Raw genomic sequence first — 27472 nt, forward strand, 5'->3', positions numbered from 1 at the left:
GTCACATGGAAAGAAAAGTAAGATAGGGAAATCATTATAGCTTAAGATATAATCGTTTCTAACAATAATCCCATGTTTCCATAAATAATCCTTTTAAAGGTTAATATCATTAAATAGAATGGATGAAACTTCCCAGTTATATAATGGAGTTCATTATAAGTACGTTCTGCCAAAGCTGAATGAGTTTTTACCTTAAAGTTCTTAGTTTTTGTTTTAAGATATTTGTAACTTGTTTGCTCTTTTCTTATTTTTTGTTTTGGATAAATTGCTCTCTGGTTATGTCTATACATTTCGCACACAACTCTTTTGTTTGTATAAAAACGTATATATTTACAGTTAAGTGTTATCTAAATATTTTCTAAAGGCAACGTAAAATTTCATCTCCCAAGCAGCCAACAATGTTTGCAACCAAGCATAATTTTATAGCTTTAGTTAGGCCTAAGGAAATCTTAATGCTTCACCAAATTATTAGGTGTTATACTCCAGTTCTCACAGATTTTGTCTCTTGCTCTTATTCTAACACAGGTTGTTATATTCTATCAACCTCAAAATATGAAACATTTCACAATAAGAAGAATTAATTTTTCATGCACTGAAAAAAGCTTCTTAGTTCTTAAACTAATAACATTCATCTCATGGAAAGAGTTTTACATTTAAAAAAATGTATTCATTGTCGAACTAAGAGTGAAACGTTTTGAGATGTCGTAGTGTCATACCAACATTCTAGTCTTAGTGATGCTACCATTTCATAAATATTATGCATTTCAGTGAGCAACATCATTCAACCACTATAAATGATAACAGTTTTAATCACATCATTCTTTATTAGCCTTAATTTATTATATATAATATATTAAATATAAATATAGTTATTCATTAGGATATTGTAAATATTAACACATCTGTGATCTTCCTTTACAACAAGTCTCTCACACCTTTATGAGTAATTTTAAAGACAGAAACTTTTGATCCGAAGAAGGAGCTTTGTGGTGTCTTTGGAGTTCTTTTTAATGACTCTGAGTACTGTTACTGCTGACAATACCTCCAAGTCACTGAGATCGTTAACTGGAGTCATCCATCGATTAACTTCGTACATGAATGATTAAAATGGAAATATATTGGCCCATCCTGAATCAATGAAATATTAAACATGCATCACGAAATTACTGAGTAACATGTGACTAAGGGTTAACAACGCGGATATAAGAGACAGGACCTGACGAAGAGAGACGCTAGTGTTAAAAATCGTTATTCTCCAACAATCGTGTTTTCGGGTTGTACACTCTCGAACATGAAGTTTCTCAGCGATTTCCCTACCAGTGTCAAAGAGGTTATTTTAGTATTGCCACACTTAAGGTGAAATACATACAATCACATACAATAATTTACACAATGGTGCATATCAGAAGTTTCTGGCAATTTGCCAAGTGATGCTTTGCGGTGAACAACAGGTTACGGAGAGAAATTCAGATGACGCGGCATTATAAATCAAGTTGATATTGATGTTTTGTCTGCCTTGAAGAAGAAGAATGCGTCATTGAAAGGAAACTTGTATATATATATAATATATATATATATGAACAAAGACATTTAATGCTAAAAATTAAACTTATATGGCAGGCTGCTCTCTCAACGATTGTTTGTTTGTTTTGAATTTCGCGCAAAGCTACTCTAGAGATATCTGCACTAGCCGTCCCTAATTTAACAGTGTAAGACTAGAGGGAAGGCAGCTAGTCATCACCACCCACCACCAACTCTTGGGCTACTCTTTTACCAATGAATAGTGGGATTGACCGTCACATTATAATGCCCCCACGGCTGAAAAGTCGAATATATTTGTTGCGACCGGGATTCGAACACGCGACCCTCGGATTACGAGTCGAACGCCTTAACACGCTTGGCCATGTCGGGCCCTCTCAACAAATAAACATTATTATATGGAAACATACACGTTATAAAGGTAAACATGATAATGTTATGTTGTGAATTGACACTTATCGACGCATAAGTACTTTATAATGTTATGGAGCTAACGTTCACGTTTCTTGGCTGTACTATCTCTCCAGATGGACTACACACCATTGAAGTTGCAAACGACGTAAAGGTGTAGGTAGAACCAGTTCGGATGGTTCCATTTCTTGAAACAGAGCTCTTCATTGCCATTTGGTGACGTTGAGAACGTTTCCTCAATAAGCATGAGTATAGGCAGCGCCCTCTACAAGAGTGTTCGAGTGACCTGAACAAGCAGCGGCGGATATTGGAGGACATAAAGCAGTAAACGATAGGGTTCAGACAGCTGTGAACAACAGGTAGCAGAAAGAAAACGATTCGAGCTGTATAAATCCAGTGGTTGAAGTGCTGCACGCCGTGGGAAATGTAGATCTCCAGGACCAGACGTGGACCCCAGCACACCAAAAACAGAAACACCACAAGGATCAGCATCTTGATAACCTGGTAGAAAAAATAAAGTAAGTTGATTAAAGCAAAGGATGGGTTCGGTAAGAAGTAAGTTTGATAAGGAAAGACATTAATACGGGTAAGGTGGTGAGTGGGATGGTAAGTATAGAAGTATTATTAGACAGTCAGACAGTTTTGGTAATAAGTTACTTTGATAAGTATGTGGAAAGATTGATGAAAGTGAAAAGTGGTAGGTAGGTAGTGGATGTGAAATAAGTTAGGTAAGTAAATAAATAAATGATGAAAGTTCTGAATTATGATAAAGAGATTAAATGACGGGTAGGAAGTACTAAAGTTAGGTTAAAAAAGTACTGGCACCTATCAATCAGTATTTAATTAAGAGTTAAGGTCGACCACTGATTGCCAAATTTTCATTTGCTCAACGTTCCATTGCATCAGCAATGTTCTTTAGTGCTTGTAATGTTATACGTGGTATTCCTCCCTGTATACAATTTCTAATTCTTAAAGAGATGAAGGAAGTGGATATCGGTTGCGAAGATGACTTCAAGAATTTTCACAAAAGATTGATAATGTTAGAAATTAGTCAGACTACAGCAGCTGTCTGAAGATATTTTCCCACTCCACAAACTGTTCTTTCGCGATTCAAAGGCTGTCCAGCTTTGATTGTCACGATTACTAACGTTTATCGTGACAATCAAAGTACACCATGAGTAATAACTGATCTACGCTAATCTTGGGGTATTAATATTTTCGTAACCTGCATTTGACAGAAATTTCAGGACCAGGTCCTTGTATAAACCATGCTGTTCCCAGACACTGAAATACATGTAGCTTACTTTTGACATGAATTATAGGACTGAGTCCTTGTCAACAGCATGCTGACCCCAGATACCGATATGTTTGTAACCGTGAATTTAACAGAAATTTTAAGATCAGGACTATATAAAAAACAGGCTGTTCCCAGGCATCGAAATACTTGTATCCTGTATTTAAAAAATATTAAAGGACCAAGTCCATGCCAACAAACGCCGCGACCATAATGGAGGCACTATCTGCTTTGACAGTGGAGAACAATTGCTCATGGTCGTGTGTATCTTTGCCACATAGTAACACACTCACTGGACAGGAAATAAGTAAATAACGATTCATTTAACCATGCCACATTACTCCTATGTCCTTGTGTTAGAGCAATGTTCCCTTGCATGAGTTGACGTGAATTGTTGGGTTTGTGGAATGTCCCCTGGCCACTATATCTCTAGCTCGTGAAGTTATCACCGACACAAGTTGATATTTAGTTAAATTTACTCCCTCAGTTACTTTTGTTATTATGATCTATACAATGTTGCTTTCTCATCCAATATTCTGGATGTTAATCACTGTTATTTCACATAACTAAGGTTCGCCTGATTGGTTTTTCATCGAGTCTTATCTGTGAAATTGTTACTCTACTTTCGGACATCTAACTAGTCCGTTGTCTTATTCATCAGGATATTTTCACCTTTATATAACACTGAGTACATCACTGGAATTACATTTACACAGTCAGTTATTTAGTCACGCGAAGTATAGTCTCATTCTGGAAACATGGCTATTAAAATCAAGTGCTTGTAGCTTTTAATGTTTAATATTTATAGGATTTAAACCGTGTTTAAAATATTGATTTAATTGAATGATATACGTTATTCTCTGCAAATGCTGTTAAGGCATGCGACTCGTAATCTGAGGGTCGCAGGTTCGCATCCCCGTTGCGCCAAACACGCTCGCCCTTTCAGCCGTGGGGGCGTTATAATGTTACGGTCAATTCCACTTTTCGTTGGTAAAAGAGTAGCTCAAGAGTTGGCGGTGGGTGGTGATGACTAGATGCCTTTCCTCTAGTCTTACACTACTAAATTAGGAACGGCAAGCGCAGATAGCCCTCGTGTAGCTTTACGCCAAATTCAAAAACAAACAATTCTGCAAATGCTTGCGCTAGTTACACGAATGCGAAATAATTTTTGTCACGTGAGCAGTAATGCACGTTTTTATTCGTTCTTCGTCGCTCGGAAACACATTTTTTAAGTCTTGAGGCGCTAACGTTAATTAAACAAGTCACGTGCTATGTAAACTTCCGTGTTGGTTTGAATTAGTAACTAAATCTCAAAAAAGTTTTGGACATTGGAAAATCTGTGTTTTAGTAAAAGTTTTTTAGAAACGTATTTCCAATAAATGTAGGATTAAATTTTGTTAACATAAACAGAAAAACTTATGATGGGAAAAAGGAATTTTGAAACGAGTTTTCATATTCTTTTCTAACTCTGTGGGTTACTTGTATTTTCCTGACAAATATTGTTCTGGCTTAACTTTAGTTTAACGACACTTTAGAATAGTTTTGCATGTATTTTAGTCGTTATCACAGACGCTTCAATGATGTCTTGTTACATTTCCCGATGCCACATTAAATCACCATAGATAAGATAAAATTTTCTTAGAATATAGATTTCTTAAGATTTGTACATTTAATCTCAGTAAAGTTAAATACAGATTGTTTACATAATTTCTTTATCTGCCCATAGGTTACTTATACTGTCTATTCCGTACCGTAAAATTAAATTGTTTATTTTGAATTTCGCGCAAAGCTACACGAGGGCTATCTGCGTTAGCTATCTCTAATTCAGCAGTGTAAGACTAGAAGGAATGCTACTAGTTATCATCATCCATTGCCAACCCTTAGGCTACTATTTGTATAAACGAATAGTGAGATTGACCGCACATTATAATTGCCCCACAGCTGAAAGGGTGAGCATGTTTGATGTGAGGGGATTCGATCCTGCGACCTTCATATTGCAATTCGAACGCCCTAACCACGTGCAACCACGTTAAATACGCATTGTTTACATTGTTCCGTAATTAGTAAAGTTAAGTACAGAACTGTAAAATAATTTCTTATGTTGGACTTAGGTTATCCATTCTATTTATTTGTTAAAGAAAAGTTTAATGCATTTTGTTTACGTAACTTCTTAAGCTATACATACGTTATTTATATTAGTTACATAGTACACTTACATGTACCTCTTTTCAAATATTGTAGCGGAGTGATATGTGTGACCGATTATAAATCTTGAAGTCAATGGTTCGCACACCGTTGCCTCATAAATACGTTCTTCACTTTGGTCATGTGGATGTAATAAGAGTGACAGTCAATTTTGAATTTTACAACAAATTTTCATTCATTAGTTACCAGGCTTAACTTTTTTAGTTCATTTCTGGGCATAATGGCGGGTAAAACAAAACATCTATTCAAGCTAACTAATAAATTAATATTTGCCGTAAACTTCTTTCAATGCTTTAAGTATAGCTACCATTATGGATGTCAATTTTGATTTCATTTCTTTAATTCGTAGGTTTAATCCTTTTTGTGCCGCATTTTTATTCCACACTTAAGGTTTTTTTGATTACATATCATGACTTTTTGCCAATACTCACTAGCAAACCACAATAAGTAAGAAAGTGACACGCGATAGTAACTAACATTAGCTTTGGGATTGCAATCCTATCATTCGGAACAAACTTATACTTTAAAGAGTAAACTAAATTATTTAAATTATACAGTGACAGTTTTCCTCTCTAAAATAGTGTTAATAGCTTCATTTATATTAACGCTATGTAACTTCGATCAACAGTTTGTTTTCATCACTCCCATGTAATCGGTACAGCTGTGTTAAGCATAATTATTTATGCTAATTGCTAAAACTAATATTACAGGACGCTAAATATTCTTTAATTAGGAAGATTTCATAAAATTTAGAATATTTATACTGAAATATTCAACATGAATAGTCAATAATAATCGTCCATTTGTGTGGATTATTTTGAAAACTTGAGCGAGAAATTGCTAATCTTATTTGCTTGGCCTAATCAATCCTTATGTATCTATACGCCCTTTTACCTTACGGTTTTTCTGCTCTAAATCAGTCGTCTTTAATCTAGTTGACAAAATCTAAAAATGATCCACTTTTATTCTTAGATAAAGCTGTAGTAAAACTGTTAGGCTGACAGCTCACGTGACTTTTTGTATAGGCGTGCGCAATAAACTTCATCGGTTTTTGTTGAATAACGTTACATACATGGCTTACATTTGCAGTGTAGGTTTTACTTGTCTATCAGTTTACTAAATTTGAAAGAAATCCACAAAAGTTAAGTATGTTTTTATCAAATAAAATGTCCGTACTTTTGGAGCAAATTAAAAGAAAAGGACACAAAAAAATCCATTAAAATTGGAGATTTTATATCTCGAAAATTTCTTAGTGGATTACCTGGAAATTTGGTATGTGAAGTATGGATCCAGTAGATCACATCTGTGAAAAACATGTGGTAGTTTGGAGTAATATAGTCCTAAATACAAAAACAATTTGAACTCGCTGAACTGTCACTCCCGTTAATAACACAATGTTTTCTGCAAGTTGCTTTGGTCGCACAACACGCTATCTTGTGTCTTGACATAAGAAACGACATATATATATATACCATTCTACTGATTAAATTACATTTTATATTTTAATTTTAAACAGTTTGCCGTCATTTCATCCATGGGTTTAAGTTAAACAGGCATATCCATTATTAATATTTTATAAACACGACTTTACGACTTACTGCATCTATAGTCTCTGCTTCCCCGTTCATCTATTGCCTTTATTGAGAACTAGGGGTTTTATAAAGCCAAAGATCCTTCGATGACATGAAATATAAAGCAGGAATGAATTTTTCTATCTAATCCTAAATATCTGGTGAATAGATGCAACACCATTTTTCAGGTGGAGATAGAATCTTTATAGAGCTAAGCTTTGGTTTCAAGTAGTAAGTTTTCAATTTTAAGATAGTTTGTTCGTGTCTGCAAATTTCTTTGCTGCAGGAAATATTACATTTTATAAATGTTCTGGTTGCAATAAGCGTATTGCTTGAGTTATAATGTAATATTGCGTTGTTTTGACATTTTTTTGTTCAAAAATGGCTGTTGTTTCTTTTTTTTTGAAAATCTTAACTAACATTTCGGTCCGGCATGGCCAGGTGGTTAAGGCACTCGACTCGTAATCCGAGAGTCGTGGGTTCGAATTCCCATCACACCAAACATGCTCGCCCTTTCAGCTGTGGGGGTGTTATAACATACGGTCAATCCCACTAATCATTGGTAAAAGAAAAGCCCAAGAATTGGCAGTGGATGGTGATGACTAACTGACTTCCTTCTAGTTTGATACTGCTAAATTAGGGATGGCTAGCGCAGATAGCCCTCGTGTAGCTCTGCGTGAAATTCAAAAACAAAGCAAAAAAATTCACATTTCTTCGATCACTTAGTCTCTCATGGATAATAAATCCTAGATAACCTCTCATTTTTTAGACCTAGTTATCGATGTGCATACATTGTTTATATAGAATTAACATTTCAAAAAAAGCATTAAATTATTACTGAGCTAGAAGGTAACAACGATATATACAATCATAAAGTAATATAATAAATTTGAGATTTATAATAACAGACTACTATCGAGCCACAAATATTCCATTAGTTTAACATCACAAGGAGTCGCTACGAAACGATACACTCTTAACTGAAAAACATCAGACTTATGTTCACTTACGTAAAAATAGTTTAATACTATGCCACCCTTAACTATTACTTAAGTAAAACTACTGTGTTATTGTTTATTTGTTTTGAATTTCGCGCAAAGCTACATGAGGGCTATTAGCGCTAGCTGTCTAAAATTTAGCACTGTGAGACTAAATGTGAGAAAGTTAGTCATCATCACCAATTACCAACTCTTGGACTACTCTTTCACCAAGGAACAATGGGACTGATCGCCACATTACACCTCCAAGGCTGAAAGCGCGATCATATTTTGTGTGATGTGGATTTGAACCCGTAACCCTCAGATTGGGAGTCTGGTGTCCTAACCGCCTGGCCGTGTCAGGCCTTGTAGTATTATTAGTCTCGCAATCATAAGTTTGCTCATGATACAAGAAGTATAATATATTGTTTTCTTAGTTTCTTTGATGTTGTGAGGAGAATTCGGGTGTTTGTTAAAATTGTAGTAACTTTGAAAACGCATTTGATGGTAAGTATTAATTAGTTAAGTGATATAAATATCCGATTCCATAATAAACAAACCAAATCATAGTAATAAAGCCATTTTAATGAAGGGAGACACATCTCTTGGAACAATTAGCAAGATAAGGAACAAGGATTGGAAGTTGGTGAAGGTTTACCAATTCAAAATTCACGCCACGAAATCAGTGGCTGTTTTTCCTGATAAAGATGAAAATAACTGGAACCACCACGGTATCAGTATTTAACATTACACCTACCAAGTATCTCGATACAACTTCAAGAGACTTTTCTGCCTTGGTATTTTTGAACGCGGTCTTGTTAGACGACGCTCACATGCAGTGGAGGAGTCTGTGGTGAAAAATTAATTCCATCTTTTGCAGGAGTTTGTTATAAAATAAGATATGATGAAAAGCTTGGTTACAAATCATTCTTTTCTATTATTGATTATTAGATTAAGCATATTAATGATCAGAACCAAAGGTTCAGGTCCAGCATATCATTCTTATAATGCACGATTAACCAGAGATTATGATAAAATTGCATCAATTCCTTAGATGTTCCTGCTGCTATACAAAAACAAAACAAAAAAATCTAATAAAACACCTGCCTGTTGTCGAGCTCGCTTGACGTTGCGACTGTCAGACGTTGTGTGACTGCGCAGAATCATTCGGTGAGGTTGACGGTAAGGAGAACGAGTTTCTTGGTTGATACTAACGTGTAACTCCATACGTCTTAGCTTCTGGTCACTTGATATTGAAGAAAATATTTCCGTTAGGATTCTTCAAGAAACGACAATTATCTCTTTGTTACTTATAAAAATGATTTAGTACAGTTTTATATGAAGCACCAACTCATATGCGATATTTGTTTTCAGTATTATATTATTTTGAGGGGTTTGTTTATTTGGAATTAAACACAAAGCAACACAATAGACTATCTGTACTCTGCCCAATACGGGTATTGAAATCAGGTTTCTTGTGGTATAAGTCTTCAATTTACCATGTGTCATTAGGGTGCATCAAAAGTTAGTAAAATTTATCAGTAAACTATATTTTAATTCTCCGAACTAAGCTTGAAGGAAACTTTTCTTGTTGAATGTGTTGTGTAACTAATTCATTAGCTTCACAGTTACTATTGTACTTTGTGCGCCTTTCGATTATATGTTTCTCAGTTCAAATGTTTAGTAAAATATTCTACGTTTTCGTGGCTATTGGTCTTAAATTAATGCTGAAATTTTAGAGGTAACTTTGCACTAGTGTTAGTCCATACGAAAAATATATAATATTTAAAATTAATTTGATTTGGGTGGAATTTCACACAAATCTCCACGAGAGCTATATGCTCTGATCATTTCTAATTAAACAATGAAGGACTGGAAGGAAGACAGCCAATCATCACTGCCCATCCCAGATTCTTGGGCTACTCTTTTACCAACAAATAGTGGGACTGACTGTCACAGTATAATGCTTCAACAGCTGAAAGGGCAAGCATGCCTGATGGTGCTGGTGGCTGGGGGAATGGGGGTTAAGGTCACAACCAACTGGTTGTTATTCGAATGCTCTAACCATCTGGCCGTACCAGATAAGTATGAGGATTGAACAGTTTTTTTTTAACGGTCTCCGATTAATATTCAAATGTTCAACAGTTCAGAGAAGTTCATTGCGTAATTCTGATGTTTGCAAAATCATTTTTGTTGTGTTCTCTTAGGCCTTAGTTTTTACGTTTTACGATAAAGTATTCAAATGATTTAAATCTACATACGTATTGTTAAGTTTATTATCAACTCACGCTTGAAACCAATGACTTAACGGTAACTTTGAGTCCTTATAACGCCAAACATCGGGATTCGATACCTGTGAACGGCACAATGCAGATAACACGCCGTGTAGCTTTGCGGTTAAACACAGAACTCCGTCAATAAAATATTACATATGAGATGAGCAATCAATTGAAAACTAATAATAGAGAAACATTCTAAATAAACTGATTATGTTGGTAACATAGCACACCTTGAGAATAAGACAGACGAACGTCTGTGTTTTAAGTAGTTCAACAACTTTGAGTTGTGAAGGTGTAAACGAGACTGATTTTACATTTTCAATTTAAATTTTAGAATAATTCTTGTACACCACTGCACTTATCTGTGCTATAAAACAATATTCTGGTTTTAAAGAATACGTATTCTGTAGCTGTCAAGTAGCGCAGATGGAATGCGAGGATTACTTTGAAATTTTAAATAAATCGTAGGAAGCGTAAAAAAAAAATAAATCAGGAAGGATAAGCTTCCGAAAGATTTTACGGACGTTGTGAAACATAACTAATGGACACTAAAATGTCGATTTGCAATTTGAATATTTGACGTTTCGTATTTCAATTCGTTTCAGCGCTAATGTATATGTAAAATCTATAAAAATAATATATATATATAATATTTATAAAAGAACGTACGTATGTAAAATAATATAAATGATGTGTGTAAAAGAATATATATAACATGTATAAACGATTATATATGTATAACACTTGTAAAAGTGTATTCTGCTGTGATGAATCAGCTTTGAAATTCTAAATATATAAATATTTAATATATACACGTATATACAAGGATAAAAGTAGTACATTAGATATAGCAAGTTAAGAAAATTCGTGAAATAAAAAAGGATTCTTCGCTAGTACAGCGATAAGTCTACGGATTTACAACGCTAAAATCAGAGGTTCGATTCCTCTCGGTGGGCTCAGCAGATAGCCCGATGTGGCTTTGCAATAAGAAAACACACACTTCTATAGGGGCGGATTTCTCTTTCATTACGAGTGTTTTTCTGTACTCATAAACGTTCAAAATACAGATGTTGTGATACATGCATAGTTTAATATACTTCTAAATAAAGAGGAACTGAACAACAAATAACAAGCAAAACTATTTGAAAAATGTATGATGGCAAGCTTTCAAAGAGAGAACGATAAAAATTTAACCAATATAAAAATTCCATTAATTTCTGAGATTTAAGATTTCTTCCATTATTTTACTTACTTTCTACGATTCGTTAGTTCATCCATAGTTTTCGTACTAATCCAGAGTTCGATGATCACCCAAGCGTAACAAATTATCATTAACACCAACGGTAGACCAAACAGCGCCACTAAGCGGTAGATAGCGACAGCAGATCCACGCCAGTCTTTTTGCTCTTTACAGGAAAATAGTATAACGGTGATCTCGTAATTGGTCATAGTTGTTTTTTCAGTGCTCTATAAATTCACACAGTAAGAAATACGGTTAAAAAAATCTTCAACTCTCGAACCACAGGAAATCGCTACTGCAGTTTAGTTAAAGAACTTCACAGATTCGACTGAAACACATTTATGAAAATGACAAACAGAAAGACAAAGAAACAAACAACAACAAAAAGTCTTAGACTGTTGGATATTATTAGTTATATTTCTCACCTTTATCTTCAGAAACGTCCCCACAAAAAATATTAACAAATAAAAAGACGAACAAAGGAGATAACTCACAGACCACATGTGTCTTTCTGAAAGAAAACCAGATGGGAGGTTGTCCAGGGAGGATTGTTCTTACATCATTATTAATAAAGAACCCATTGTTCAAAATATTATACTGATTGTTTAATATATATATATATATAAGTTTAGAACTTTATCTATTGGTTGAGTAAATTTATAAATAAATAAGTAACACATAAATGAAGACATTAACGAATATTGTTCAAGTAAAAAAAAAAGAAATACATTTTGATGCTTTATTTATGTCAGATTCCTCAGTAATCTGTTGGTTTTTTATTTATCCAAAGATTATCACAGTATAATTAGTTTTAAGTTTCTTCTGGTTGCATTTCGAATAGACATATGACTAATGTAACCAGGCAACGGCATTATTATCTTCTACGTCTATTTAATATATTTTTTCCTATTTCAAATATTATCATAAGTAATGTTTGATTTGTTATTTTCACTCCCCTCCCCAAAAAAAAAACAACAAATAATAACAACACACAAACAAAAACCTACTTGTCAACAGGGATCCGGTATCTATATTTTAATAACTAATAGTAGTGTGTTAAACAGTTTTCAAAAAACATTTCTCTTGTTTGTTTACTAGGTACAAGGGGTTTCTTTGTTTCTGGTAAAAAGAGAAACGTCTACACAATATGGTAGCTGTGAAAATCACTATTTTCGTGGACTGTTATGTTAATGTTTGGGAATTGAAACTTATGCCCTACTAAACGTTTGTTTTTGTCCCAGTTATTCATAAATCTTGCCTCTTACATGATTGCTTGTTTCAACACGTAAAGAATCCCACAATCGAGACAAGTCAAAGGGTTATTCACGTGTTTCATTTGACAAATCATTATCCACGAACTGGTTTTACATACATGCCATCCACGATATGCTCTGGACAGGTTTATTGGTTATTAAAAGCAGTTTTTACCAACATCTGTTTTTAGTAACTTCACCCTGTTTTTTTTTCAACAAGTGGAATTTTACCTTCGATTGCATAACATATGTTAGAATATGGCATAAAACTTTGGGCTGATGTAGAGGATAATGAAGTTGTGTTTGATATCCGTTTCTGTTGGATAAGATACTTGATATCTGTTTATGTTGGTTAAGATACTTGATATCTGTTTATGTTGGTTAAGATACTTAAAATAGCAAGTCGGTAATTGTCAGAGTATCCATTTAGGGATAGAATATGTAGCTCTGAAGGAACTTACCACAAACGTTTGGGTTAATATTTACCAATGAATACTGGATTTGATCACACAATATAACGCCCCTACGGTTAACAGGGCAAAAATATTTGGTTAAGGTGTTTTTAATTTTTACTATATTTAATAACCTTTCAACTTTTTACTAATTTAAAATTTATTTCATTATTCGTTTCTTTAGAAAGTTTAATAACTTGTTATCTTTCTAAAGTCTACTTGATTAGTGTCTGTAGTTTTTATTTTGTTCATCTTATATCGAAGAAATAACAACACGCTTTTAATTAATGTTGTCTCAGTAGATAATGGACGCAATAAAAAGCGCCCTCAGAGTTAGCTGTCTTCACAACTGTTGTCTCAGCATAGTTCTATTTTTAGACTAAGATAAGTTGTTTTGTTTTCTTGAGTTGTTTACTGTTGTAGTATCGATGCTCCTGAAAAAAAAGTCTTAGAAACGACATATTGGAAATAAAACCAATTTCTTATCCGAAGCTTTGCTTTTACCATTTTTTATGAAAGGAACTATTAATATATTAAGAACGATGAACAGTTTAGTAGGAAAGTTGATTTTTAAGATACTCATTATAAAGGAAAAACAAAATTGCGAATCAACCTCATGTCTCATGTCTCAGAATTAATAGTGTGAATGTCTACTTGGAGGTGTAATAAAACATTGAGTTAAAAAGGTAAGTTGGAAAGATATAAATGTCCTTTTACTTTTATTGACTTCTGGTATGCATAACTTAGAAAGTGAATTGTTTTCATTCGAATATATTGTCAACAGTCGAAATGAGTTATGTTTGATTTAAGTCATTTTACTGTCCTAGGTCCGGCATGGCCAAGTAGTCAAGGTACTTGACTCGTAATATGAGGGTCGTGAGTTCGAATTTTCGTCACACCAAACATGCCCCCACACTTAGCCGTGGGGGCGTTATAATATTACGTTCAATCTCACTATTCGTTGGTACAAGAGTAGCCTAAGATTTGTCGGTGGGTGGTGATGACTAGTTGCCTTCCCTCTGGTCTTAAACCCCGAAATTAGGGTTAGCCCTCGAATAGCTTATCGCTAAATTCAAATCAAACCAAATACTGTCCTAAAAATTTTAAAATGGTTAGTAGTTTCTTAACATAACAGTAATATTTTTTTTTTCATGTATGTAGAATAACAAAAGTTGCAAAACCTTTCTCAGTAAGTGAAAAAAATTCTGGAAAATTATTATGTTATTACGTTTCTTTTTATGACTGAATCTTTAAACAAAATATTGAAGTGATCACGAACTCTGTTAAAATATACATTAATATATAGATATAAAAATTTGTTCTGTAAAAAGTATACTGTAGAAAGTTTAAATAACATGTTTAAACAGACCATATACAGAATCTAGTATGAAGTAAATTTACCATAATAAGAATAAGTTTAAAAGAGGTTCTGGGTTTTTATGTATTTTAACAGTTTACCTTAAATACAATATTAAAACACCGAGGTTAATTGTATTATATGACAATGATTTTCCAAGTTCTTTAATACCATAGGAGCGCCGCAGTGGCACAACTGACTTACAATTATAGAAGCCGGATTTCAATACTCGTGATGGGCAGAGCACAAATAGCCCATTCTTTAGCTTTATGCTTAACTTCAAACAAACAAAGATGCTTGTAAATCTTGCTCATTTTGATAATTATTGATAATGATTCTGGTATTACGCTACAGTAGTTTAATTTTAAGATATTATGCTAAGAATGGCAGGACCATCCCTAGGCCATATATTTTTATAATTTTTTTTTATATGGATGTCCACTTTCATGACCACGTTTAAGAAAGTCAGAGGTACAGACGTCCATTAAAACTGTATGAGAAGTCTTGATAGTTGTGTTCAAATGGAACTGTGTGAACGGTTTCTTCTGTCATTTGATTTCCATGAAAACAGTCTTCGACTTTGAGAATTGGGTTGGTTTGGTTTGAATTTCGCGCAAAGCTACACGAGGGCTATCTGCGCTAGCTGTCTCTAATTTAACAGTGTAATACTAGAGGGAAGGCCGCTAGTTATAACCACCTACCGCAAACTCTTGAGCTACTCGAGTCGAGTGCCTTACCACCTGCTCATGCAGGGCCACTTTGAGAATTAACTGGATGCTTGTGAAGTTTTGACTAGAGAACCCTAGTCAACGTCAAACTCTAGTTTCTATACAGTTAACGGTAATATGAGATATTCTCAGCTTCAATGTCAAATTCTAGTTTTATATTATTAATTGTAATAGGTAGGAGACATTTCCAGCTTGAACGTCAAACTCTGGTTTCTATATTATTAACGTCAATAGGAGATATTTCCAGCTTCAACGTCAGACTCTGGTTTCTATATTATTAACGTCAATAGGAGATATTCCCAGCTTGAACGTCAAACTCTGGTTTCTATATTATTAACGTCAATAGGAGATATTCCCAGCTTGAACGTCAAACTCTGGTTTCTATATTATTAACGTCAATAGGAGATATTCCCAGCTTGAAAAACGGTTTCTATATTATTAACGTCAATAGGAGATATTTCCAGCTCGTCAAACTCTGGTTTCTATATTATTAACGTCAATAGGAGATATTTCCAGCTTCGTCAACGTCAGTCACTCTGGTTTCTATATTATTAACGTCAATAGGAGATATTCACAGCTTGAACGTCAAACTCTCAAACTCTGGTTTCTATATTATTAACGTCAATAGGAGATATTTCCAGCTTCAATGTCAAACTCTAGTTTTATATTATTAATTGTAATAGGTAGGAGATATTTCCAGCTTGAACGTCAAACTCTGGTTTCTATATTATTAACGTCAATAGGAGATATTCCCAGCTTGAACGTCAGACTCTGGTTTCTATATTATTAACGTCAGTAGGAGATATTCCCAACTTCGTCGAATGAAATTTGGTTGTAGTTATTAAACAAAAACAACTTACAGAGTTTTTTGTTTCCGTAGAGAATATTGGAGATTCCCTTCTTTAGTATAATGTGTGCTTTCAACTTATATTGTTTAACTGTATGTGAATATCTTTCATTCCTGCCATGGTAACGTTACATAGTCGAGTGGCTGGGAATTCAGGGTGAACTCTGTAAGCTCATAACTTACATCTGTAGCTTATATAAAGTACAATTAACCTTATTCATATATAAGCATATATTACTAACATTCGTGAAGAAAGAAAAGGGGCGAATGAACCCAAATGTTAGGATGATGTTCAGTACAAATTAGAATATGTTTTTAATACCTTTCTTAACTTTAGAAGGATCTGTATTGTAATTTCGGATTTCATTTTGGATTATTTTTATAGAGTTGCAAAACATGTGTCCAGGTGATACAGATACGACACGAAACTACTGTTCATCATATAACACCTGACTATTTTATTAACCCGATCAGAGACGTCAGAAACGGTAGCCCTGGGGGCTGTTACAGCACCTCTCACTTTTACTTGACATACTGTAAATTATATTATTATAACAATTTTCTGGAACTGTAAATTATATTACTTATAACAATTTTCTCTCCTTGGCATGCCCAAGTATCCCACATTCAACCCCTTCTAGATTACATGTCAATCAAGTACTTTACTTCTTTACATGTCAGTATCCACGGGTCAGCAGCTCATATTTTCAGGCCAGGTAATCTCTCCTTGTAAAACATGCATGTCAAGCCAAGTATCCCACCACTTTACAACACCCTTCTACACCATTACATGTCAATCCAAGTATCCCACCACTTTACAACACCCTTCTACACCATTACATGTCAAGCCAAGTATCCCACCACTTTACAACACCCTTCTACACCATTACACTCCATTTAGTTGCATTTTCAAAACAGGTTAAACGTGCAACATGGAGAATAAAGCACATGATGGACATTCTGCAAGACCAAAAATGAGGATACAAATATGTCCGACTTTTAAATTAAGTTTACAGCGGGTGCTCGTCTAGCAAGAGTGCCCTTAGCAAAGCCCATTTCCTTGACTGCTATTCAAATTCAAAGACTTATGTTATCACACTCAGTAAACAGTGGTAACGGAAATAAGATATGATTGTTAATAAAAAACACTATAGCCACCAACAGTCAGTGTTTTATAAATGCTGTGTATCAGTGGACCGATTCCTTTAACAGTTGTTAATACTTGAACCTTTTCTACTAAGAAATACGAATTTTATCTTGGATGTAGGCAGTAAAACACGGGATCAGGGATTGTTAGGACATAATCAGTGGGCAATGAATTACTGGAAATGTATAGTGTGGTCCAAAAATAAATAAAAAGCTGCAGGAGGTGGTGTAATGGTATGTGACACGTTCTCACGAAAAGTGTCCTGTTGTTTAATTTTTCACGAGGTCAAATATCAGAACACTGTTGTGGATGATATACAGGCCATAGTGGCGCATTTCCATTTTGATGAAAAGGAATTCTTCAAAGGTGAAACAAAGAGTATTACAGCGAGATCGGCCACATGTTTTCATCAGAACAATCACCGAATTATAATCTGATTAAAAATGTTTGAGGTGAACATGAACCTTCGTCACCGTAGTCCTATGACAACCACATTCCTACGTGAGTGTAGTACACTCGGACAAGCCAACTTCTGACAGTTAGTAGAGTCGATGCCAGGCTCAGTTTAGGCTATTATCGCAAAAAAGTAGGTCCATTTTAGTTTTATGTGAGGGCTCTAAAAATGTGCCCAGCAAAGATGTATAAATATCTCTGAGGCCTATAATCTAAGTGAAAAAAAGAAAGAAAAAGATAAACGAATTCAGCTTCGTTCAAATTACCTTACTAGCAATTACTGGAAGAGAAAGCAATAACGAAAAAATCCACACCACAACCATCAACTGCTTGCAATTCCCCATGGTGCAAAGAGAGCGGGACTTTATTGGAAATACGATAACAACAAATCTGTAAAAGACGAAAGAAACAGATTATAGAAAAAAGAAAAACTTGAAACCATTAGGTTTGAACAAAATATCATAAAGACTTATACTTTTAAATTAAATTACAAGACGTGTAGAAATTTCCTGGCAAAAATCATTTCAAAAATCATTTGATGTACTATAACAGCTACCAATGTGTAAAAACATAAGATACCTTGATTTAAGTCAAACATAACATTATTACATTTTTAAACTAGATATTCATACTCAACATTCCTTGTTGCATGGAAGAACACTACGGGATTCTACCATAATAACTTAATATTTTCTTCAATACCATATAGAAAATATTGTTTAAAGTCAAACAGACTTTTCACAGATAAACATGGTAAAAACAATAAGTACTTAAAAGAAACATAGTAAAAACAGCAAGTTCTTAAAAACCATACTTTTTGCAACCCTATAATAACATCAAAGATACTCTGTAAAAGACGACACACAATAACAATAACAAAAATCCTCTGTAAAAGACGACACACAATGACAATAACAAAGATCCTCTGTAAAAGACGACACACAATGACAATAACAAATATTCTCTGTAAAAGACGACACACAGTAGCAGTAGACTTGTCAAAAATAAAATAAAAAACTCCGAATTTTTTAACAAAGTAAAAATATTGTATTTTTTATTTTAAATAGTAATTTTCTACTACACAATAAATTATGTGAGATGTTAATGAAAGTTTTTCAACTCATACACAAACACACATACAGACAATACGCAACACATATAACACACATTCATCAACCGCACACCACGCACACAATACAGCACTCGAGTACCCATATATGACGCATGATGGAAATTATCATATATAAAATTCGAAACTTTTAAAAATACGAGTAGTGTTGTAATAATAATTTTTGCTAATATACGTAATTTTTTTCATACAGCACACTGTAGGCACTGCGCTAGTTATATGACTGTTTTTTCATTTGGAATGACGAGCAAACTTTATTTAGGTAGACCTAAGTATCTAAAAATATAAGAGATTTACCGCAAGCGAAAGAGAAACGTTTGTGCTTACGTTAGACAAACAGGCAGACACGACTTGGGTTATACTAATTAACTGACTTTGGTATCAAATCCCCTTAGAATTAAAACGTATCTATCTTTAAGTTAGAATTACTGACCAGAGTAGTGAACCAGTTAGTTACTAGTTACTTTAACCAAATAGCAGTACTGATGCGGAGTTAAATGATATAACTTAAAGGTTCAAGATCTAATTTATGCCATGAAAGTTATAGCTCAATATCAAGATGATAGTCCAATATGACTGATAAGATATTTCTCATTATAACATTAGTGACGATGTGACCCACGGTCGTAAGATTTTTTTTCCGGCAGTAACTTAGAACAGAAGAATGGATTATATACTCAAGTATGTTCATTAATAATTAAGCAATTCGTAGCTGCGAGATCATAGGTTACTCAGTTTATATACACCAAACAAAACACACGATCTAGCCTGGAGATATATAAAACATTGCAGACTTTGTGTGTGTTTTACCTTGAGATCCTGGTTGTGCTGTGGTTTCACCTGCTTCGGAAATACCTTTAATGTATTGTTGTTATGTTATTTCCATGCGATTACTGCATGTATAAACAGATATAGATGGTATAGATTTTCATCCCACGTTCAGTGTAAGTGGGATTTTCAAGTCGTAACATGAGCTGATTTAAATTCATAGAATTTCTATTTAGGCAGATATCCTCAAATTAAGGCTTAAAGCCAGGCATATGCGACGTTAGGTAGAATGCACATGTCTTTGCATCGCTTTCAATTCTTTTGATTCGATTGTCATGGCGTTTTGTCACAATAAGTTATCCAAATATGTATGCCATAAATTGAGCGATAGTACTTACGAATTAATACCATTCGAAAAGAAGATTATATAAAAAAATATTCATCGTCATCGTTTAAAAGATTGGAATAATAGCTGACCGTCACAAGAAACATCTTTGTCTCTAGGATGCATTATATATAAGTGCTGCCCCTTTTGTCAATGAGTACTTGTCCTTTTAAAGATGTAAGGCAAGCCTATTTTTAGGAATGGGTTAGAGGAGACTGGGTTTGGTTTGTTTTTCTAAATTTCGTGCAGAGCTACATGAGGGCTATCTGCGCTAGCTGTCCCCAGTTTAGAGGTGTAACGCTAGAGGGAATGCAGCTAGTCATCACCACTCACCGCCAACTTTTGGGCTACTCTTTTACCAACGAATAATGGAATTGATCGTAACATTATAACGTCCCCACGGCTGAAGGGGTGAGCATGTTTGGTGTGACCCGCGACCCTCGGATTACGATTCGGGTGCCTTAACACCTGGCTATGCTGGGCCCTGAGGAGATTGGGAAAATTGTGGGTCGCCTCTCTTACACATATTGTAAAAAACTCAAAAAAAAAACAAGCAGATCTTTTTTATTATACCTATTCAAAGGGTATCATAAACACAGTTAAAATATAAAACTAGATGGTGCGTTCTACTTATTAACACGTAATTAATGGTTTTCCGCTAAAGACCTACAAATCCTTGTTCGCCATCCAGCTTCTAGCTCAATCTTTTACCTTAATAACACGCGGTTAGCAAGGTATGAAGTCAGGCGTATCTTTTAGTAGTGATTGATAACTGTTTATGACTTAGAAAAGGGCTTTTTTTTTAGGCATAAAGATAGTAATGGAGGGGCTTGATCCCACCGTGCACGTCACTGATTGTACTTTTTATTTTTGATTCGTTCATCATAGTCGTTGACAAGTCGTTGTTTTTATCTTTAATTCATCATATTTTTTAAAATAACTTTTCAAAGCAAACGTTCCAAGAATAATTTTAAAACTACAAATAATTAAATAAAGGCCCGGCATGGCCAGGTGGGTTAAGGCGTTCGACTCATAATCTGAGGATCATGCGTTCGAATCTCCGTCGCACCAAATATGCTCACCCTTTTAGCTGTGGGGGCATTATAATGTGACAGTCAATTTCACTATTCGTTGGTAAAAGAGTACCCCAAGAGTTAGCAGTGGGTGGCGAAGACTAGTTACCTTCCCTCTAGTCTTACACTGCTAAATTAGGAACGGTTAGCGTAGATAGCCCTCAAATACAAACAAATTCTCCTCGATGCTGAATGAATACAAGATGGCGTACAGATTCTGACTATCCTCTAAACCTGTATGTTTAAGTTGGTAATATAAATTCTGTGTTCAAAGCTGGTAATACAGATTCTGATCATACTCTAAACCTGTATGTTCAAAGCTGGTAGTTCAGATTCTATTTATACTCTAAATCTGTATGTTGTAAGTTGGTAATTCAAATTCTGTTCATACTTTAAATCTGCTAATATGACGTAATCTAGTAGCTATTTTATTTTTTATCTTCTCTTATTCTTTATATGTAGTATTTCAGATACAGCTTCTTTCCAATAACTTGATTTTGGAAACAAATAAAACGAAATGGGATTTATTATAAAACACTGAAACCAGCATTGTTAATTTTTAGTCATCTTCTTTTGAGATGTATGTTTTTTTACAATAAATTTTCAAAGGCACAGAAATATGAGAAGAACAAAAATATTGAATTTTAACAGAAAAGACTTCAGTAAAAGTTTGTGGAATCTGTATATGTTATAATATTGCTGTATGTACAACATGAATCAATAATATTTTGTGTTTTAAAATTATTTTTATTTTGTAAAAATTACTGTCATTTAGATTTTTTTTCACATAATTTTAGCGTAATATGTTTCTTTCTCGTAATGTTTAGTGTAATTTTGTTATCTTTCTTAAATTCAGTCCAACGGAAAAAAAATCTAACTAACTTTATTGAGTTTCGAACAAGTATTTTCAATTGATTTTAATATTGGTGATAGTATTGTCTAGCGAAAAATTAAGTATAATTTTAAAGATATAAAACATTTTCGCTATGAATTATTGTAAAGTATAGATTATTCAAGAAAGACGCTATGAATGTTATGTGTTTTACCGTTTAATTTAGTTTTTGATTTTTTTTGGAATTCCACTAATAGCAAGAAACAGCAGTAGGGTCGAGTTAAGCAATAACATTAGAATACATTGTTTAATTAGAATATATTATTCAGTTGATTTTGCACCATGTTGTCACTACTAGTTTTATTTCTTCTTGAAAATAATTGACACACACGTGAAAGGTTAGTACCAAAGACGAAGATTAAAATTATCTCTACTTTGGAGTAATTAGACCCAAGCTAGTAATGGGTTTTCATCCTAGAAATTTGAGATTAAACTAAACAGTGCTGTGATAATAATATATTTCTTTATGTAAACATGTCATTGTGGTGTAGGGTAACATTCTAGGATCTTTCATTAGCAGTTAGTTCGTGTTCATTTACGAAAGTATTCGTGACGTCAAAGTTGATTACGTCATCTATACCAGTAAACAGTCACATGCTTTTTCCTATTTGTATACATAAAAATATCAGAGATAGATCGAAGAAAAAAATTGTTAATCAGTATGGATAGTCAAAACGGAGCACTTATTTAGCTTGTGCATAAAGTCACTCATGCGTATTATTCAATGCGTTCAATGAACAGTCTGTCTTCATTTTAGACTAGTTTTTAAGTTATGTAATTTTATTGTTAATTCACTTTTTCAAAATTATTACCTTTTGCTCGTTTTTAATTCAATATTATATGAATGTTTTTAAGAAAAAGTATGTATCCTTTCTAGAGTCAGTGAAAAGTGATCCATTATTGTCAATGAAAATGTATGCTACTTTAAATATAGTACTAACTGACGCACCTTTTCAACACACAGGCACAGGCAAGACATAGTGGGTCCCTTAGGTTAACACAGTGAGTCAGATCCGAAAGACGACACTACAACAATATTTGCCAGGTTTGAAAATCGGTCCACCTGATACACATAATCAGATACACATACATCCATACAATCTTAATTCAAATAACAGTTTAGATTAAATGTATCCAGAACACAGTGGCCACTTTTTGTCTTTAAACTTTTTTTTGGTTTAAGGTATCATCAAATGATTCATAACTTTGATGTTAATGTTCTACACTTGCTTTATAATAATAGGAAGGCATGAAACGATTTAAAAAGCATAAGGAAAAGTTTTATTGGTAGTGAAACATACATGTTACGACAGATTATGACAGAGTAATTTTCTAGTGAAGCATATAGTATGTTTCACCAATAATAAATTTTCCCTCTTGCTTAGAAATCGCATTCATCTTCAGTGGCATAGCGGTATGTTTGCTGACTCACACCGGTAAAAACTGGGTTGCGATACTCGTGGTGGGTAGAGCACAGATAGCTCATCCCAGAGCTTTGTGCTTAAGGTAAATAAATAAAAGTGCTTATAATGGTTTACATTTCCCACATAGTGTGACAAGCCATTATTTTGGGCACATTTCTAAGACAGTTTCTTAGTTGCAACAACAAAACAACAGAAAACACAACTCGATTGTTAAAGCTGAAATGAACGACTTTGTTCAATTATTGACTGGACTTACAGGGTGTTCGAAAAGTCACTGTGCACTTACATAATTATTAACAGACATGTTTCAATATAGAAAACAGGAGGTAAATATGAATGACAATTATAAACAATGTTGAGAGTGACCCCCGTTGGCATCAATACAGGCCTAGATCCTTCTTATTTTGTTTCTAACACCGCTATCAATTGCTGGCTAGAAATAGACTGAATAAAATATGATTACAAAACTGCACAGTTACTTTCCGAACACTCTGTATAATCACTCATATATTTCTAACGTGAAATCTTTAATCAAATTTTCTTTCTTCCCATTTTTAACTGCCTTCCTCCAAACCATCCCCTGGCACGGCCAGGTAGATAAGACACTCGACTCGTAATCTAAGAGTCACACCAAACATGCTCGCCCTTTCAGCCGTGGGTGCGTTATAACGTAGGTCAATCCCACTATTCGTTGATAAAAGAGTAGCCCAAAAGTTGGCGGTGGCTAGCTGCCTTCTCTCTAGCCTTACAGTGATAAATTAGGGACGGCTGGCGCAGAATGCCCTCGTGTAACTTTGTGCGAAATTTAAAACAAACCAAACCGAGCTATCCATATTAAATTCTACCAAAAAAAATAAATAAATACATAACAGGAAAAAAGAGAAGTTAAGACTGTTTGTAAATTATTTTTTGCGTTTCATTATACATATCTTAAAATTTTTGTACGTCAGGCTTTAACTGTTGTCCTGTCGTTTATTTTAGATTAAGCTAGAAACTGAGATTTTGTTTTGTTTGTTTTGAATTTCGCACAAAGCTACTCGAGGGCTATCTGTGCTAGCCGTCCCTAATTTAGCAGTGTAAGACTAGAGGGAAGGCAGCTAGTCATCACCACCCACCGCCAACTCTTGGGCTACTCTTTTACCAACGAATAGTGGGATTGACTGTCACATTATAATACCTCCACGGCTGAAAGGGCGAGCATGTTTAGCGCGACGGGGATGAGAATCCGCAACACTCAAATTGCGAGTCGCACGCCTTAACACGCTTGGCCATGCCGGACCTAACTGAGAAGATATGAAAAACAATTATTTAACATCCACGTTTATTTTGATTCCGGTATAACACTCATACACTTACGAAAGTAAGAAAAAGTAACTTACAGAAATAATTAGGTGACTGTAACATACAAAATACTTGCATTGTGCAGTTTTGGGCTTATCAACAAACAAACTAAGCCTAATTTCTATAAAGTAATATACAACAAAAATAAAAAAATAAATAAAATTGAACAAAAATATCTCAAAATGTAAAATAACTTCATCGTGACTCCAGACCACTGTATTCGACAAGCCAGCTTTAGCTGAACATAACTACAACGGCACTCACATCATAAGCTGAAATTATAATTAAGTTCTTGACTTTCGACAACACTGAAAAAATAAGGAAATAAAAAAGCTCTTTTTTCATCTAAACATTTCTGAAACGCGATCAAAATATATATAACACTTATGTCAAATATGCTTTATCATCCTCTTAATATTACAGATAATAATATCCCACCCACCAAAATAAAAATAGTTCATGCATTTAAGTACAGTAACGTAACCTTAGTGATATAATATGAACTTTCACCGGAGTTCTCGTATACGGTCGCTTTCTTCAAAGTTTCAATCAGTTGTTGCTTTATATGATCATTCCACATTTTTGGAGATCCAACGCTATTTAACTACCTTTCTCAACCTTATATATTACACCTTCACATCTCACGAAGTTTGACCTGAAGAAATCATGCGCTAACGGTCTGAAACGTTTTCCTCGACTTAGTAGACAGTCTACAAATGTTTGCAACTCAATTTTATTATTTTGAAGTTAAGCACAAAGTCATCTGTGTTCTGACCACCACAGGTATCGAAACCCGGATTCTGGGGGTTTCCAACTCATAAACAACCTAACTGTTATTGAGGCATAAGTACTTTTAAATAACAGTGCTCAATAAGTCATAGGCTAAAAGGTATATTTAGGTATTACTTTGAAGTTTATATTTTTTATGGTTAGTATTGACTTTTGTATTGTCGATTACGTGTAATTTTTAACTTTCCATTTTCGTATCACGCTTTCTAAAATAATGTGAACGTGCATAGAGAGAATTAAACAGAATATATAAATCGAGTGCACTCACTATCTTTCCTATAATTTTCATTCGTTTTAATTTTATAATGATAATTTATATTTTATTTACTCGCTCTAGTGGGATCCGTTAAAATCCATTTATACAAAACTAAATTCTGACAAAGAATTACTTTTCAAGGTAATTGTTCCCGAAACTTTAGTAGAAAAAAGTATTGATACAAATATACAGGGGGTGGACAGAGAAAGTGCCCACCCTCCCGAAAATGTTGTAATTTGTTATATATTTTTTGAAATTGTTTGACAGCAGTCAGCAGTAATTTAGGAAATTGTTTGACAACAGTCAACAATAGATTATGAAATTGTTTAACAGCACTCAACAATGATTTGTTCAATGGTAGAGAGGAAAACATTACCACAAACAACTGAACATTTAGTTAATGTGAAGCTGTGGGATCACTAAAGACGAGGCTTTCCGTCTACCAAAAGACCTGTTGTTTAGAGAGATTTGTTTTTTAGTAAGACAGTTATACAAAGCATGCAGCAAGTGTGGTGAAACGATAACCGGCAGAAAAATAAAAGATTGATGGAACCATAACAACCATGAGGTCTCAAACGAATATTATTAAGATTCTATAAGCTTATATGGAAACTGAGGGAGTCAAACAAAAATTGAACAACTTGACTAAGTTGTAATAAGTAATACAGGACAGTTTCACTATTATTACAACGTTAAAACAAGGCCTACCGGCCCATTTAAAGCAAGAATTAGTGCATTGTATAGGTATTTTACTTTTCTTTCGTATTTTATGTAGTAGTGTATTGTATTCATAATTATTTATTCATTCAGTTACAATTATGCATTGTTTTGACTCTTGTATGTTTCCCGGATTTTTTTTGTTTTTTCAGTGAATCGGAAATTTTATTAGTATCAGTTGTGTTTTATATCGTTACTAACTAAACTGGAAAATTGAAAAAACTGAGTTATAAGATTATCTCAGAAACTGCATAGTTTTCAAGATATTCCAATCTATTTGATGCACTGTTAAACCTCTCCAACTGGTAGTGTAAATTTAATCTTGAAAAAGCTTTTCGTTATCTTTCATTGCAACTTACTTGCTTACTTTAAAATGTCTCTCCATCTTTCCGGTCTAAGCTGATTATTTGATATTTTCAGTTGGCGTAATGATCTTATTTCTATTCAGATGAGACTTCCGTTTTAACTCGCTCAGGTACGTTTCAGGTTCCAGCCTTTATAATCTAGTGCCTTCATTTTTTTTTGATAAAGCTACTACAAGGGATGAAATTCTCGAAAATAAAACATACTCAGTTGGGTGAAGTGGCATGTTTGTTTTTTGAAAAAGAAAAAAAAAGTTCAAACATGAAAGACAATGAAGCAGCTCAAATAAGTCCCAGCACTAGTACTACCTTGGAAAGTGAGTGCCAGCAGAACTTCACCCCTGGCTACCACACTAGCTTGAGAAACCTATTGATTTTGAGTTGGTATAAATCGAGCTTTAAATTTTAGACATTGTTCCTTCAGCAAACACTCTGATTTACCTTATATACTTATATAGCCCTTTTTCATTATCAGTTGTACTTAATAGATACTTAGATTGTTCTGTAGCGTTGAAACTGATGTAATCGTAATAATTACTCTGTACCAATGAATGTCGGAAAATATATTACTTATTAAAGAGAA

The 27472-nt window shown here is 34.0% G+C and overlaps 1 protein-coding gene across 1 annotated transcript in view; it reads right to left on the reverse strand.

Annotated features, from left to right (window-relative positions):
* Window positions 1-865: 865 nt before the first annotated feature.
* LOC143248159 (allatostatin-A receptor-like) overlaps window positions 866-27472 on the reverse strand; it is a 73273-nt gene continuing 46666 nt past the window's right edge. The window contains exons 4-7 of the mRNA XM_076496591.1: window positions 18020-18143; window positions 11529-11743; window positions 9105-9243; window positions 866-2460 (exon numbers count right to left, since the gene is read on the reverse strand). Coding sequence (XP_076352706.1) covers window positions 2014-2460; window positions 9105-9243; window positions 11529-11743; window positions 18020-18143 — 925 coding nt within the window. The 3' untranslated portion in view covers window positions 866-2013. The remainder of the gene's footprint in view (window positions 2461-9104; window positions 9244-11528; window positions 11744-18019; window positions 18144-27472) is intronic.

Source organism: Tachypleus tridentatus, chromosome 4 (genome assembly GCF_004210375.1).
Source record: "Tachypleus tridentatus isolate NWPU-2018 chromosome 4, ASM421037v1, whole genome shotgun sequence".
In the NCBI taxonomy this organism is placed as follows: domain Eukaryota; kingdom Metazoa; phylum Arthropoda; class Merostomata; order Xiphosura; family Limulidae; genus Tachypleus; species Tachypleus tridentatus.